The sequence below is a fragment of the Terrapene carolina genome, unplaced genomic scaffold, assembly GCF_002925995.2.
Source record: "Terrapene carolina triunguis isolate 2854851 unplaced genomic scaffold, T_m_triunguis-2.0 Scaffold66, whole genome shotgun sequence".
Lineage (NCBI taxonomy): Eukaryota > Metazoa > Chordata > Testudines > Emydidae > Terrapene > Terrapene triunguis.
This window is the reverse complement of record NW_020664417.1, coordinates 86,527,905-86,545,538: the sequence shown is the minus strand read 5'-3', so window position 1 is coordinate 86,545,538 and position 17,634 is coordinate 86,527,905. Positions and strand designations below refer to the sequence as shown.

Genomic DNA, 17,634 nt, shown 5'->3' with positions numbered 1-17,634 from the left:
CATCGTGTGGATGTCTCATGATGGGGCAAATGTGCACAAAGGGCAAAGATGAAATCCAGGAAACTTAAGTTTACTTCTGAAAAAAGAGTTTAATCCACAACTTTCTATCACCATGATACATTCCGCAAGTATTGTTCTAAATCGAGCAATGCACCACCATGTATGGCTCCAGGGCTATGAGAGGGGAGCAGAGGTACTGGCTCTGGGGCAGGGAGGCAGGGATAAAGTTCTTACTCTGATACGTTCAGTGCCTCCAGTCTTGCTAATTCTTGGGTGATTACAGACCCTTTAACTGGCCGTGCTAGACAAACCCTCTTGAGTGGGGAGGTGTAGCTAATCTTAACAACTTTAAACAGAAACTTCCCACATAAGACTGAGCCATAGCCTGTTCCTCTTTAAATCGTGCCTCTGTACTGCACTGCTCTGCACTGTTGCTATGGAAGATGCTTCACCATAGTAATAACCTCTTTCAGGGAAGATTAAAAAGAAGCAGTGCACATGCTCAGAGATGCTTTTTCTTGTTCTGTTGGCAGTTTGCAGCGGCCATGTCAAAGAGACCATCATAAAGACAAGAGAAATCAGGTACTAATATATATATTTAATTTGTGGGATGGGGTGACTTTTGTTTCATAAAACTCCAAACAGGCCATGCTCAGATTTTTGTCGGCTGTCGGTTGCAAAGGCAGAGGCAGACAACACTTGAAAGCATGTTGTGATTATGCTATTTCTGTTCAAAAACCTAACAGTCACTTAGATGTGGTGTGAGACAACTGATGCCCCAAGGGAATGTTTCTTTTACAGAGGGGCTCATTAAAAAGCTGAGCTGGGGCTGGGACTGAACATGTCTCAGGTGCCCTGAAAAAGTTTAGCTGAGCATCTGCTTCATTTGCCTCACTGGTGCTGAAGCTTCAGCCTGAGATTATAGGAATTAGCTTCTTGTTCATGATGCTCCTGTGCAGCTAAAGGCACTTTAGATGTAAATGGCACTATCCTAATTTGCGGTTTCAGGAGGACACTCTGCTTTTGCTGTATCTCATTGCAAGGACTAGGATTTGACTGGACTTGTTTTCACTTGGATCACTACTGATAAAAAAAAACCACCACTTTTTTGTGTGCTGTTAATGCTCTTACTAAAGTTTACTTTGTTAGTAAAGATAATGAAGACAGGCAAAGGGAATCAATAAATGCACACAGTGTCTCAGTTCTTTTGTTGAAAGAATTACAGAAGGGACCCATTTTTTCCCTAAAACTGGCCTCCTGAGTTTGTGGCTGCAAAACATGCAAGTTTGTCCACTGTACTACAACCAGGGATTTGTGCATGGAGCACAGATGATTGCACATAACAGTACTCCTTTGCTGGCCCAGCTGCCAATTTGCATATGCAGCAGGTGTTCATGCAAAATTTGCAGATTCATCTCAGTTGCCAGGGTTTGCAAATGTGGCCCTGCAGTTGTCTAAACAGCAGGTTTATTCCCTTATGTTTCTCTTGCAATATGAGGAAAACCACTTCTTCTGACTGGGAAATGTAGACTGTACTGCATAATGCTGTATTCCAGCATCACATTCCGAGCACAAGGATTCAACATTCTTATGCAACATTTTTGCTCAGTGTTAATATTTAAAAATTAGAAAAAGAACAGACAACTCATCCTCTTGCCTTCCTGTGCTCTGCTAATGAGAATCTGTACTCTCTGCATATGGAATTTATTTTAGTCTTGTTACTGCTTAGAACTGAGTAAGTTTTTCTCTTTGCCTGTGTTTGAATGTACAGCAACTGGTCCCAGTATACAATGCTCCATCTTGAGCTAAGCAACTTACCTACTTGGGTCAAGATGAAACACTGCATACGAGAGCTGATAGTGTTCACAGGCTTCATCTTTGTATTCAGATAAGGTAGCCTTGGGTCAGGCTGTCCAACACTTCCGACCATGCTTTCGCCATCTCTGGTGTACAGGAACAAATGGATGACAATAAGTAAAGGTCTGAAAACCAAGCAGGGATCAGAGGAGAGACAAGGGGGAATAATTCATTTCAAGAAACAAACTGCTGGCTTTGTTTTAGTTGTGACCAGTGACTATGCCTATGGTTCTATGGGTTGGGGTTTAAGAAAAGCCTCTTCTTCTGCATAAAGAAAGCTGTGTGACACCAGCTTTTGTGATTTGTTTAGTTGCAAAATAATTATAAAATTAGTTTTAGTTTTGCAGGTACCTTAAAAATGCGAGGGAGAGAGCACTTTTCATCTCTAGGTTCAAATGCAGGTCAGCTTGGTAGCAGAGCTGCACAAATTCCCAGGGGTTAGCAATGACCCAACCATTGCTGGTTTGGGTTGGTGTTAAAATAGGACAAGTATCAGCATCACAAAGCTGGCACCATCGTTACCCATCTCAGCAGAGAGGCCAAAGAGTGACTGAGCCATGGCAACTGAATTTCCATCTCATTCCTACAAGAAGTCCCTCTAGGCCAGGTTTGAGGCACATGGGTGGAGTGGGGTGAAGAATGTTGCTCTGCCACTGTCCATGCTGTACCTGTTCTGTAGCTAAAGAGAGGAATTTAATCTTCAGGACAGTCAGTCTTGTAATAATCATGAACATTACAGACAAAAAGCGTTTATTTTACAGAACTTAATGTTTCTCACTAACTTGTTTATTGCCCCTAATAAAGGAGGAAGTGCCAATTAGCAGGATGCTGACACCTTGCCTCCTAAGAAGAGTGGTCTTCCTGGTTCCTTTAATTTTTGTAGTTGTGCTGCTCACCATGGAGCCCATTAAAGCCGACCAAGAAGCAGGAACAACAATCCCAGCTGAAAGTATGTACTGCCCTGTATATGGTTATCTCATAACTATACATGAGTGTAACACAGATTTAATGCTGCAGCATTTACAGGTGTTTAAAGATCATCTTAATTCAACCAGTCCTGGAAACTTCATGTTTTCATTGCACTAGAGAAAATCTTCATAACATACTGTGTACCCCCTTCCTCAGTCCCACAGTGGCTTCTGGATCACATTCGTCCTCCCCATTCACTCATCCAGGGCACCTCACTGCTCTGCACCTTCCTGCACTTCTTCAGTCCTATCCCTACCCTGCTTACATGCTGTACTCTGCCAGAGTGGCACACCTTGACGCTCCATTCCCCACCCCCTACATTTGGAGCGTCCTCTCCGGTCCTGTGTTCCATGCAATTATAGTCTCCGCCTTTATATGGATCCTCAAGGATCACTTCTTTCCGCCAACAATGCCCTCACTGCTGCCTTCATGCCGGGCATTATCCCCCAACCTAATATAGTAAAAATTTTCTTAAATTAAAAAAACGAATGAACAGGATACCGAAATAATAATAAGCACATCTCATAATCTTTCATGATCACAATCTCCATCCTCCCATTCCCCTCTCTTTGTGTATAGACATCCGTTGAGCTGTGATGAGTCTAGTTTACATTATAAATTACTTGGAACAAGGACCTGTCATTTTATTTGTCTGGAAAGTGCCATCCTCACCTATGGTTCTATGTATATAATTAATAATAATAACAAAATTAGACTAAGAAATATACTAGAACGGGAGTGGGCAAACTACGGCCCGCGGGCTGGATCCGGCCCCTCAGGGCTTTGGATCCGACCCTTGGTGCTGCCGGCACCACGTCTCTGCGGCCCCGGGTGGGGAGGCACAGGGCTCCGTGCGTTGCCCTTGCCTCCAGGCACCGCCCCCCACAGCTCCCATTGGCTGGGAACGGGGAACCGCGGCCAATGGGAGCTTTGGGGGAGGTACCTGGAGGCGCGGCAAAGGCAGCACACGCAGAGCCCTTCGCCCCCCCTCCCCCAGGGGCTGCAGCGCTTCCTAGAGCCACGCGGGGCCGGGGACAGGGCAGGTGTGCAGGGAGCCTGACCTGGACCTGGGGCGCACCGCTGCCACCCTGAAGCCGCTTGAGGTTAGCGGGGCCGGAGCCCGAACCCCTCCTGTACCCCACCCTGGAACTCCCTGCCTGCACCTCGCACCCCTCCTGCACCCCAACTCCCTGCCCTGAGCCCCCTGCTGCACCATGCACCCCTGCTGCACCCCAACTCCCTGCCCTGAGCCCCCTCCCGCAATCCACACCCCTCCTGCACCCCTGCCCTGAGCCCCCTCCTGCACTCCGCACCCCTCCTTTGCCCCAATCCCTTGCCCTGAGCCCCTTCCTGCACACCGCACCCCCTCCCACACCCCGCACTCCCTCCCGCACCCCAACCCTGGCCCTGCATACTATTTCCTCACCCAGATATGGCCCTCGGCCCAAAACGTTTGCCCACCCCTGTACTAGAACATTCAGCGATTAGCTCTTTAAATATATTTTTATACATTTCTCCTTTTATTCAGCTACAGCTGAATAATTTGGAGTGTTTCTTTTCTCAGATAGGCAGACTTTTAAAGGACTCTGAAAATTCATCTTTCCTTATTAGCAGGCAGACTTCATGTTGTAGGATCCCACTCCAGTTTATCAAAAGTGTGTGGAAATCAGTCAGTGTTTGCACAACAGGCTGAAGGTCATTGCAGCCTCACGCTAGTTCTTTCCTTGTCTCTGCTCAACTTCAGAGTGCTGACTGGCCCCAAGTCCTGAACGTCTCATTTGAGCAAATCTCCCAGTGAAGTAATCAAAGATGCATAGAAGTTAAGAGGCAAATGAGAGCATATGGAATGCCAATAATAGTTGATTTTAGAGCATATTAGTATCATTGCTTTATCTGTCCTGTCTCTGAATTGCTAATGTTTATAGGATATAGTTTCTAGTTGGATGAAGATCTGGACATGGTCATCCACAGTCTTGTGACCTGCAGCTTGGATTACTTAGACCAGAGAACACAAACCTTAAAAATGCTGCAATTAGTCCAGCAGGCAGCAGCCCACATTCTCAGCGACCCCAGCCACTAGGAGCACCTCGGTACACTGCTCACTACAATGGCTCCCCATGCAATAATGCGTCAAATTCAAAGTCTCAGGTCTTCACATTGACCCAAACTCTGTGTGATGATGATCTCAGATGCATTCCATTAAACTGTCCATTTCAAGCTTATGACAGCTGGAAACAGGACTTTCTTGGGAACAGGTCCAAGGCTTTGGAGGTCTGAGGTTTGTAACCTATCATTTAAATCAGCATGTGGACAAGGGGGATCCAGTGGATATAGTGTACTTAGATTTTCAGAAAGACTTTAGCAAGGTCCCCCACCAAAGGCTCTTAAGCAAAGTAAGCCCTCATGGGATAAGAGGGAAGGTCCTCTCATGGATCAGTAACTGGTTAAAAGATAGGAAATAAATACAGACTAACACGGCTACCACTCTGAAACCTTTCAGAGTAAAGGGGAAGCAGAAAACTCACTACTTCAATTTAGCAATCCCACAGCAACTAAAATAGTAACAAAGAAGAGAAGAAGGAAAGGGAGACATGGCAATAGTTTGTACAGCACCTAGCACAACGGGGTCCTGATCTATGACTGGCTCTGCCAGGAATTACCTCCATACAAATAGTAACTAATTAATAAGAGGAAGAAAAGGAAAGAACAGGGGGAAAGAGGAAAAATAATCTTTAAATAAATAAATGACTTACTAAAACATAGTCCAAACTGCCTCAGGCAGAAGTGAGAAGAAAATTAGACGTCCTAACTTTATTTTTTATTATGAATTCTTTTTGAGGAACTCAGATACTAGGATCATAGGCATGGTAAAAAAACATGAATGGATAGATTGATTTGCTTCCTGGACTTTCACTTGCAGCTTTTCACTACTCTTAAATCACAGCATTCGTTCTCTGCTTTTCTAAGCTAGCTACCCAATACTGGTAGTGGATGTTCCTGTTGCTGCCTTGCTTGTTGTCTCTCTTGGAAGGGCCTGATTCAGTAAAAAGTCATAATCATTCCCTTTGATTACTATTCCATGCCATTTAGGAATGTCTCTCTACTAAAACTCTTCCCTAGGTCGCCCCTGCGTTGACTGCCATGCATTTGAATTCATGCAGAGGGCCTTGCAGGATTTAAAGAAGACTGCGTATAATCTAGACACACGGGTAAGGAGGCATTGGACTTTTTTGTGACATGACAAAGTTGTTTTGCTTAGAAGTGGGTAAAATTTATAGATTTTTTTGTTTGTTTTTGTTTGGGCAATATCAATCTGCTGTACACAGCTGTTCTCGAGGGATGGTGTTGGGCAATATCTGTTCATTGCTCAGGATAATAGCATGAGTTACCTAGCTCCCTCTTATTCAATGTATAAGACCATTGAGAGGATTAGTGAGGAGCTGTGGTCTGCGCAGCTTTCAGTATTTTGATGACATCCCGCTCCATCCCTATCTCTATCTCACCCAACTCAGTCAGTGCTACCAGCCCATGGTCCAGTAGCTGGTTGGGGTTGGGGCAGGGATGAGAGCTAGTTGGCTGAAGCTCATTCTGGATAAGACTGAAGTGATGCTGGTAGGCTGGGGGAAAATTATCAAAAAATATTCCAAGGATCGTACCTTCCCCTCTTATTGAGAGTGTGTGTCTACCTGTTGTCACTAGAGCTTGCAATCTGTGGATACTGTTGTCTCCAACTACTGTTAAACAGTAGCAGTGTCTAGGAAGGGGTTTTTTAGTCTTTGCCTAGCTAGGATGTTGAAAGTGTTTCTTTCAGATGCAAACCTTACTAGTGTGAGTTATACGTTTTTCACCTTGATATTGCACTATTGAAATTCACTCCACTTAGGGCTGCACCTTAAGCAACCCGGAAGCTTCTTCAAGTCCTATCTTAAACTGTAGTGCAGTGTTGCTATCTGCTGGTAAATACCTGCCATGTTCCTCCCTAGAGGTGGCTGCTTTTCAGTGGTAGGTGAAATGATTCCTGTGTTGTGCAATTTAAATACTGTGGGATGAAAGACACTATGTAAATATAAGATATTTAAATTACCTAAACCCAGTGAATATGCATGGTTTATCGTCTAGCAGACATAAAATACCCCACTGTTGCATATGCAACATCAAAATGTACATAGACCATAGTAAGATCTTCATTTTCTGTGTTTTTCATTCATGCAAATTTTTCAAAAGAAGCTTCTAAAAATTTGATCGTTATATTGTCTGACATCTGATTTATATAAGCAAATGTATTTTACAGGTTTGGAAACACAAAAGGACATTGGCATTTTTAGAGATTGGTCTGAGGATCCTTTGAAAGTTGAGCCATAATGTTTACAGAAAAAGGCAGCTGCAGGGCTGAAGATACCCTGAAGATTTTACTATGGAAAAATGTGTTTCAGTGGGGCCAAATTGGTGCACAGCAGATATATTTATTAAGCAGGTTTGTTTATAAGAATACAAGTCAAATGTACGTCAGACTCCTCCATGAATAAATTTGCTTAATGAATACATCTGCTGAGCATCACTAAACCTAAAACTACATATTCATGCCATGCTGAAATGTACCAGTACATCTTTTCTTCTGTTACAAGTATAGTTGAACCTCTTCAGCAAGCAGAGCACTCAGCATCAGTTGATTATTCCCTGATACTCAGATTTCTGAAAGAGGAATAAAAAGTAGATCTGACTTGCCCAACTGGTTTCAAACTCCGTTTTTTTGCAGCGATTTCTCAGGACTGCTTCAAAAACCTCCATAGTGAATAAAGATTCTCAGCAGTTTCCCTGATGGGTTCTGCACTGTCATGGCGACAGGTACTACAGCAAAGAAAAAATGAGGCTGAATAAAAGAGAGAGAGAGAGACTGCAGAGAAGACTGAATTCTTGAGCCCCTCAGGTCTCTAAATTCACTTGATGTTGGGGGGATGTATTCTTTCCCTATTTTAAAAAAATTAAAGTTACTTGAAGCTATATTTACCTGAATGGCAGAGAAAACATTAGGAGGGAGGGGAAGGGGATCAGCTGAGATGAATGCCAAGGACATGTACCGTATATACTTGTTCATAAGCTGAATTTTTTTAGTAAAAAAAGGGACATTTCAGAGAAGGGGGTCGGCTTATGAACGGGTATAGAGAGGGAGAGGTAGGACCCAGCCCCTCCCCTCAACAGAGGGAGCAAGGAGAGGCAGGACAACTAGCAGAGCCAGAAGGGAAGAGGAGGGGCCAGAGTCTCTCCGCTTCTGGCCACGCTGCTCTCCCCCCCCAGCCTCCGAAGCAGCTGCAGCTCCGGGGCTGGCAGGCTGCAGGCGCGCTGCCCGGCCCCAGCTCCTGGAGCAGGCTGCGGCCACATCACTTGGCCCTGCCTGCCAGAGCATGTTGCAGCCACGCTGCTCGGCCCTGCCTGCCAGAGCACGCTGCGGCCGCACCACCTGATCTGGCCCGCCGGAGCACGCTGCAGCCCCGCCGCCCGGTCTGGCCCTCCGAAGCAGGCTGCAGCCATGCCGCCCAGCCTGCCGGAGCAGCTCCAGCCAGGCCAGAGACATCCTCCCCTGGCCCGTCCCACCTAAGGTGGGAAGGGATGGGATGGGGAGAGTGTGGGGATCCTGGGCTAGGGGTGGGGTCATGTGGGGGGTAGTCACGGGGTTACTCCCCTGGCCCCCAGCTTCTCCCCCCCAAAAATTTCCCCACCGGTTGCTGTCCTGGCCCGTCAGGGTAAGTAGCTGGTGTGCTGGGACACTTTGTTTACTTAGGTTTACCTCTGTGCCTGCAGACGCTCGAGGTAAACAAATCATCTCGGCCCACCAGCGGCTTATCCTGATGGCCCGGGATCCAAAGTTTGCCGACCCCTGAAGTATAGGGTTGGCTTATGAATGGGTCATAAAAAATTTCCATTTTTACTTGTCCATCTTGGGGAGGTCAGCTTATAAACTAACTGGCTTATGATTGAGTATGTACAGTATTTCCCAATTGTAAGTATGACAGCTGAGTTTGAGAACATCACTTTGTGAGATATTCTTACAAAACCAGACCCTCTGTCTTTCTCCATCTTAATTTAGGAGTCTGTTTAAATCCAAATGACTGAATCCTTGAATGTGTCTGGACTAGGAATGTCCACTAGGAATTCTCTCTATATGTTCTCAAAAAACATTAAAGCATTTAACTGGATGGCTCAGGAGATTGCTAATGGGTTATGGAGCTTTTCAACTCTCTGCTCACTAGTTCACTCTAGCTTTAACTAGTTAACTCTAGGAGAGTTAGTGCTTTCCAAAAGTTTCAATGTGATAGTTTACACATCAATATGTCTGGTTGTCTTAGTCTGCCAAATATACATAATATACTATGTATAATGTGCTTGGTTGTCTTAATCTAGTTCCTATTGCTGCCATGCCATCCCATAAACCATTGATACCCTTACTGATATTGTGATGTCCTACTCAGGACACCCAGAACTGTGAGCCACTGTGCTACCCCTTAGCAAGAGTGAGAGCTTTGCTGCTGCTATGCTGTGTGTCAGCTCCCTGACACACCAGCCTGTTTGCCTTGCCAGCAAACTCTTCAAAACTCTACCTATCTATACCTTGCTTTGCAGGTAATGATCAGGGAACCCCAGTCTCCCTGCAGTGTCTAGTCCCTCTTGCTGGATGCTCGCAGAAATTATTCGGTTCCCTGCCTCCAAAAAAACAGAGACACATCAGCCTGTTAGGTGAGCTGAAGACTCACACTTCACTTTAATATGCAACACTGAGATGGTTTTGTAATAAAACAAGAATAAATTTGTTAACAAAGAACAGAGATTTAGGTGATACTAAGCAAGAGAAAAAGAGACAGCAGTGGTTACAAATAAAACAAAATAAAACCGTCTTTCTAGAGACTAAAATTTAAGATTAGCAAATTATAATCTTTGCCTAAGCAGTTTTCATATTCACAAGTAGTTATTAATGGTTCCCAATCCTGCTGGAAAGGCATAACAAGTGGGGTTCCGCAGGGGTCTGTTTTGGGACTGGCTCTGTTCAATATCTTCATCAACGACTTAGACATTGGCATAGAAAGTACGCTTATTAAGTTTGCAGATGATACCAAACTGGGAGGGATTGCAACTGCTTTGGAGGACAGGGTCATAATTCAAAATGATCTGGACAAATTGGAGAAATGGTCTGAGGTAAATAGGATGAAGTTTAACAAAGACAAATGCAAACTGCTCCACTTAGGAAGGAACAATCAGTTTCACACATACAGAATGGGAAGAGACTGTCTAGGAAGGAGTACGGCAGAAAGGGATCTAGGGGTTATAGTGGACCATAAGCTAAATGTGAGTCAACAGTGTGATGCTGTTGCAAAAAAAAGCAAACATGATTCTGGGATGCATTAACAGGTGTGTTGTGAGCAAGACACGAGAAGTCATTCTTCCACTCTACTCTGCGCTGGTTAGGCCTCAACTGGAGTATTGTGTCCAGTTCTGGGCACTGCATTTCAAGAAAGATGTGGAGAAATTGGAGAGGGTCCAGAGAAGAGTAACAAGAATGATTAAAGGTCTAGATAACATGACCTATGAAGTAAGGCTGAAAGAATTGGGTTTGTTTAGTTTGGAAAAGAGAAGACTGAGAGGGGACATGATAGCAGTTTTCAGGTATCTAAAAGGGTGTCATAAGGAGGAGGGAGAAAACTTGTTCATCTTAGCTTCTAAGGATAGAACAAGAAGCAATGGGCTTAAACTGCAGCAAGGGAGGTTAGGTTGGACATTAGGAAAAAGTTCCTAACTGTCAGGGTGGTTAAACAGTGGAATAAACTGCCTAGGGAGGTTGTGGAATCTCCATCTCGGGAGATATTTAAGAGTAGGTTAGATAAATGTCTATCAGGGATGGTCTAGACAGTATTTGGTCCTGTCTGCAATGCTGTCCAAGAACTTATTGGATGGTCTGTGCCCCGCTGTGTTATTTTCCCAACTTATATCTGGATAGTTGAAGTCTCCCATCACCACCAAATCTTGGGCTTGGGATGATTTTGTTAGTTGTTTAAAAAAAGACTCATCCACCTCTTCCACCTGGTTAGGTGGCCTGTAGTAGACTCCTAGCATGACATCACCCTTGTTTTTTACCCCTTTATTTATTAGCACTTCCAGTTCTTCCTGCTTATTACCCATACTTCTCGCATTCGTATATAGGCATCTAAGATACTGATTTGATCTTGCCTCCCAGTTTTGCCCTGACCCTCCTTTCTCTCTGCCATTATGGCCCACGCTCCCTCCTATTTCCGACCCATCTCCCAGGTCTCCATGTTCCCCACTTACCTGTGGGCTTTGTTCACCTGTCGCCATCGAACCTAGTTTAAAGCCCCCCTCACTAGGTTAGTCAGTCTGTGTCCAAATATGGAACAGCTTGCTTCCATGTGAGGAGAGATTAAAAAGACTGGGCCTGTTCATCTTAGAAAAAAGATGATTAAGGGGGGATATGATAGAGGTCTATAAAATCATGAGTGGTATGGAGAAAGTGAATAGGATAAATGAACCAAAAACCAGGTTCCAGACAACCATGAACATTTGGCTGGGTTCAGAATCTGAACCTGGATCCAGATCCAAAGTTTGTAGTGTGTTCTCTCTACAATGGGCCTAACCAAAACCTCAGCTCTGAATAGCCCTAAATTTTGATGGACTCAAAATCCAGGTCTTAATTTAGCAGCTGGGACCCATGTCTAATTTTTAGGTGTAATTTTAGGGATATTTTAATTTTGTGTGTAAACAGTTTTATGATCATGCTCAAGTAACAGCTACCAAAACCTCTATTTGTTCTTTATTAATTTCTACACTATTCATGATAAATTAGTTTATGCAAAGCATATCAAATTAGATATGCCCATGCAAATAAAAATAAAACATTAGCCATGACTGAGTTTGTAAATTTTCACTAGAAATATAAAAGTTGGTAAGCAGCTTTGAGACTTAGCTCAGAAACCATTGGAAAGCTGTCGGGTTATCATATTCAAGCCTTTATGAGTAATGTGAAGGTGATATTTAAAAGGTAGATGATTGAGTGCTTTTAAGTGATTAGCAAAAGTCTGATTAGGCTTTCCCACTCAGAGTAACTGAAGGGCTCAATATTAGTGATTCCCTGAATTAGATACGATACAATTGTATTTTAATGGTTTAACAACAGGCAAAAGATTAATATAGGAGAAGATGTTTATTGCTTAGAGAAGAGGGTAGGCGCTCTGGACACTTTGGTTCTAATCCTAGCTCTCCTGCCGCTCCCTGGGCGCTTCCCCCAAGCATCCCTGCCTGCCCTGGGCAGCGGGCGGCTTCCCCCTGCAGCTCCACACTGTGCTTCCTCGCCGTCCGCTGCCGGCTACAAGGGAGCGGTGCCGGGGGCAGGCTGAGGCGATTGCTGCGCCTGAGGAGGGCAGGGGAGGAGGCACATGGCAGCCCTCCCCCCCCAGCAGGTGACTCCGAGTTGACTCCGGGGGGCTTATCCTGGCTGGATCTCCCTGAGTGTTGTGCCAGGGGGCCCCTCCCTCCCCCCGAGCTCGCTGCTGCCGGCAGGGAGAGGGCTGGGGGGAGTCCTCCTCTCTGGTCCCCCCGCCCCAGCCCAGCCTGCCTGCTGCACCCCAAACTCCTCATCCCCAGCCCAGACCCTACACCCCCTTCCGCACCCCTACCCTCTGTCCCAGCCCAGAGCCTGCACCCAAACCCCCTCCCAGAGCCTGCAGCCAGCACTCCAAATCCCCTCCCACATCCTCTCCTGCACTCCAACCCCCTGTCCCAGCCCAGAGCCCACACCCAGCACTCAAACTCCCTTCCAGAGCCCGCACCCCTCCCGCACACAAACTTCCTCCGAGATCCTGCACCCCAAACTCCCTCCCACAGCCCGCACCCCCTCCTGCACCCCAACCCCCTGCCCCAGCTCAGAGCCTGCACCCAGCGCCCAAACCCCCTCCCAGAGCCTGCACCCCCTCCTGCACCCCAACCTCCTGTCCCAGCCCAGAGCCTGCACCCAGCACCTAAACTCTGACCCAGAGCCCACATCCCTCCCGCACCCAAACTCCCTCCCAGAGCCTTAGGCATGTGGGGGGGCGGGGGTGGGACTTGGACCCATTCTGGGCACCACCAAAAATTATACAAACCTGCTGCCCCTCGTAACATGGGAAATTCACTGAAGTCAATGAAAAGCCTCCCAAATTTAGCCACCTTAGAAGCCTTTGAAAATCACAATTCACACATGCTCACTCCTTTTATTTTAACAGCTAAAATCTCCAAAGATGCTGTCTTTGCGGCGCATGCTCCATCCCTTTCTGGCAGTGCCTGTGATACTGAGACTGGGGAGGAGGGATAGCTCAGTAGTTTTAGCATTTGCCTGCTAAACCCAGGGTTGTGAGTTCAGCCCTTGAGGGGGCCACTTAGGGATTTGGGGCAAAATCAGTACTTGGTCCTGTTAGTGAAGGCGGGGGCTGGACTTGATGACCTTTCAAGGTCCCTTCCAGTTCTAGGAGATAGGATATCTCCATTAATTTAATAATAAAAAAAAAAAGCTGGGACTGGGAACCAAAGGCAGGGGAGAGGAGGACTGGAACAGGGAGAGGGCAAGGAGACTGGGACTGAGAGCTGGGGCTTTGGAGAGTCTGTCACTGGCTAGGCAAGGAGACTGGAATTGGGAGCCAGGGTGAAAGGGGAGGGGAGAGACAGATAGGAGGAGCCAGGAGGGGAGAACTTAGAATGGTTGTACAAGGAGACTGGAGCCAAGGAGTTGGGGTGTGGGGAGAGGGAAACTGGGACTGGCTGGGCAAGGAGAGTGGGACTGGATGTGGGGAGTTTGGGATTGGGAGTTTAGGACTTGCTGGGCAAGGAGACAGGACTGGGATGAGAAGCCTGAGGAGTGGAAACTGTGACTGGAAGAAGGAGCCAGGGGTGGGGAAAGAGACTAGACAGGGATAGGGCAGAAGGACACTTGGGAGGAATGGGCAGAAAAATCTGTGCCCACTAGAGTAGTGGTTCTCAAACTTTAGTAACCCAAGGACCCCCATTTTGATTTAAAATTTTGCCAAACCTCCCTGCTCAGCCCCAGGCCCCGCCCCCACTCCACCCTTTCCCCCAAGGCCCCACCCCACCCTTTCCCCACCCCCGTTCCACCCCTGCCCCTCCTCTTCCCTGCCTATTTCGGCCCCCTCCTCCTCTCCCCCCAGAGCACCTCCTGCACGCCGGGGAACAGCTCGTCCCTGGCATGCAGGAGTTGAGGGTGGGAGGGGGAGGAGTTGATCAGCGGGGCTCGCGGAGCCCCTGGAGTACCCTCGCGGACCCCCAGGGGTCTGTGGACCCCAGTTTGAGAAACTCTGCAGAGCATACTCCGCTCCAGGGCCTGGAATGGTCACCAGAAATGGTCACTGAAAATTCAGTTATTTGCCCAGCTCTACTCCTGATTCTTTTCATTGTCTGTTTCCCCTCTGAAATAAACGCAAAATTCTGATTTTAAAGTCCTCCCATATGCTGCATCTTGGATACATAAAATATTTCACCATCCCCAAATCCATCACTTCTGTTAAATAATATTTATACAAAAACACTGTCTTGTCCCCACACACTTCCCCTGAACCTGCTATGACACTCAGGGCACTACATTAAATGGGGTCATTATAAATACAAATTATTTTTAAAATGCATAATAATTATTTAAAATCTCTCGTGTACATTCGTGTTTTTAATGTGAAACTAAATAAATAAAACCTAGAGTGTACCAGGTTCCTATATTTTTCAGATCATCACAGGAAGTGTTGCCATACTATTATGCTAATTTAATAGCCAAAGGCTTAATTACCATCTATAACTAAACAATATGTCTGGTTATTATTCTCAAGCCTCATCATGTAGAACCAAACTGATATCTCTTGTGACAAAAATAAAACAGACTTTTCTTTAGGAGCTAATTAGTTTTAGAATTCTGACGCTCATTTTTTGATGTTGTTTTTTCTTTCCCCCTTCCTTCCAGACAGAAACACTGCTTCTTCAAGTGGAAAAGAGAACTCTGTGTGACTGTGTAACTGCAGACACGCTGAACTGAATGCTGGAGAACAGCCAAAAAGTGTCACCGGTTCAGCTGTTTTTTAAAATGTTGCTGTATGTAATACGGACAGCTGTGTGGAGTACATATTGCAAGCACGTAAGCCCCAGTGTAGTGAGGAAAGCAGGCGGGGAGTTTCTGTATGAGATGGTGGGGTGGGGTGGTCTGTCTTATGCTTGTTTTCTCCAGTATGAAGGTGCAACTATTGTGGCTTGACTGATTGATCATATGAAGACAGAGCATTGCATGCTGGAATCTGTAGTCTCTGCAGGCTCTATCTCCATATTAAAGGTAATGGTAGCTGCAATCCATTCTGTTATTTATAATGTAAATTTGGACCAGATTCAGCCAGTTTGTAACTCTGTGGATTTCAATGGTGCTACACCTGCTTATATCTGGACTGAATTTGGCCCTAAACAGGACTCCTGGGTCTCCTGGGAAGCTGTCACCTATATTTTCTCCAATCCAGTAATCCCTGAATTAAATCATACACTGTCACTACCTACTTAGTGCTCCCACTATGTGCCAGCACGTGTAGAAATAGCTATTGTTTTAACAATCTAAATGCATGTTCTGTACAAAGGGAAAAGGAGAATAAAACTACTAGAAAAACAGGTAACCCCACACCCAAATGTACCTTGTTTCCTTTTGAATGAGATCTTGACAATAGGCTAAGCTAAAAGCTCAGTGTGAATGGGGGAAGGAGGAATCAAATTTTCATTCACTGTCACAGTGCAGTGTAGCTTTTCTCTGAGAAAGTACGTTCACCATAGGAATGTACATGGCACTCAGATGTTGTCACTGAGCTAGTTAGTGGTGTCACAAAGCAACACACTATTGAACAAGTCAACTTTTGTACACATCAAAAATGTCTTCTACGTTCTCCCCGGGGTGAGTGCTCATGCACTACGGGAGCCCTGTTTTCTTTGCCCTCTGCAAACCTTGTGTGTATATTGTAAGTATGAAAAGGGGAAGAAGTGAAAGCATTAGAAATTACTGAGTTATGCAGATTAAGAGAGACAAGATGTAGAGAGACAAGGAGGGTGAGGTAATATCTTTTATTGGACCAACTTTTGATGGTGAGAGAGACATGCTTTTGAGCTACACAGAGCTCTTCTTCAGATCTGGGAAAGGTAGTCAGAGTGTCACATCTAAAGACAAGATCCAACAGCTAGTTGAGCATAAGTAGTTAGCACATGGTCTAAGGGACCATTCAAGGCCTGTTTGAACCCCTCCTGAAAGAAATCTTACACGAATCCCCTTTTCTGGCCCCCAAATAACCTCCCAACCTCTCCAAGCCCATCACTAGAAGCAAGCTTTATTTATTTAGCTTCTTTTCTTTCAGGCCCTCCTTAAAACTCACTCCTGCTGCCAGGCCTCCTACAAGAAGTACCTTAATTAATCTAAAACTCCCCAAAGAACTAAACCCCCAGTCCCCCTTTTTAGTACATTTTAACAGCACCATCAGGGCATGCATATAATCTTATTACTATAAGCTTTGTCCTTCCTCACTCCTTCCCTGCATTGTGTGTTAACCCCTCGCTGTGTCACGATAACATTAAATTAGAAGCTCTTTGAGGCAGAGCTTTTGTCTTATTTAAAATAAATAAAATAAAAAATAAATTAATGGAGATATCCTATCTCCTAGAACTGGAAGGGACCAAAGGTCACTGAGTCCAGCCCCCTGCCTTCACTAGCAAGACCAAGTACTGTTTTTTTGCCCCAGTTCCCTAAACGGCCCCCTCAAGAATTGAACTCACAACCCAGGGTTTAGCAGGCCAATACTCAAACCACTGAGCTATCCCTCCCCCACTGAAAGTACTCAGTACACTTTGCGGTGCTGTAAACATATAAACTAAGCATCGCCATTTAAAATGTGTTTATCTGTTGCTCTAGTTTCACGTACAACATTTATTTGATAACATACATACACAAATAAATGGGCCCATGTCTGCAATTTAATATAACATAACCCACCTACACTCATACTCTTTCCCCCTCATCCATGGAGATGCTCAGTATCTTTACGACTCTGTCTTTCTCACAGTCACTCCATGGGAGTGGGGAACAGCGGAGATAGGGGCTCAGAGGTCTTATGAAAGAATTGAATTTTAAGAAGTGACTTGAAGGAGGTGAGGGTGGAGGCATATCAGACCAGGTCAGAGGAATTCCAAATGTCAGGGGCCATGAAGAAGAAAAAGACACAAAGATTTGCAGGCACGTCACTTCTTTATGTAATCCGTCCCTCTTTGCAAGTATTTACTAGTGGTCAATGACATGCAGCCATAGTGGGGTAAGGAAACATCCCACCATAAAAATGTTATTTTAAAACTATTATTCATTCTGAACTGTGAAGCAGGGACTGCAGTAAATGTAATAAACAGGACCCAGGCAAAGGATTGTTTCCTGCAACTGGTCCAATATTTCCTGATGTCACTCTCTGATTTCTGCTGTGAACAATGAAGATCTTCCACCATGTCAGTATGTCTTCATGAGCCTTGAGTGCAAGCTGCTCTTTGAATCAAGGCACATGATACCACCCTCTGAGTGTCACTTAAGTAGCCAGTCGGTGGTTAAAACCATGTTACATTCTTATTGCTTTGTCAATAAAGTCTGAAAATGGGACTGTGCTGAAAACTCACAGTTTATATAGCTGCTCTTTTTTGAGTTACAAAATCAGCTCGCAGGAGTGCTGACTTTTGCTGTTGCGTAGGGTTAGCGGGACATGCATTTCAAGA

The 17,634-nt window shown here is 45.4% G+C and overlaps 1 protein-coding gene across 1 annotated transcript; it reads left to right on the top strand.

Annotated features, from left to right (window-relative positions):
- Window positions 1-498: 498 nt before the first annotated feature.
- Window positions 499-16,439, top strand: CUNH4orf48 (chromosome unknown C4orf48 homolog). Its single transcript, XM_024205077.2, has 4 exons — window positions 499-582; window positions 2,662-2,806; window positions 5,947-6,035; window positions 14,825-16,439. Exons 1-4 carry the CDS (start codon window positions 499-501, stop codon window positions 14,894-14,896), a joined length of 390 nt encoding a protein of 129 aa, XP_024060845.1. The 3' UTR covers window positions 14,897-16,439.
- Window positions 16,440-17,634: the final 1,195 nt, after the last annotated feature.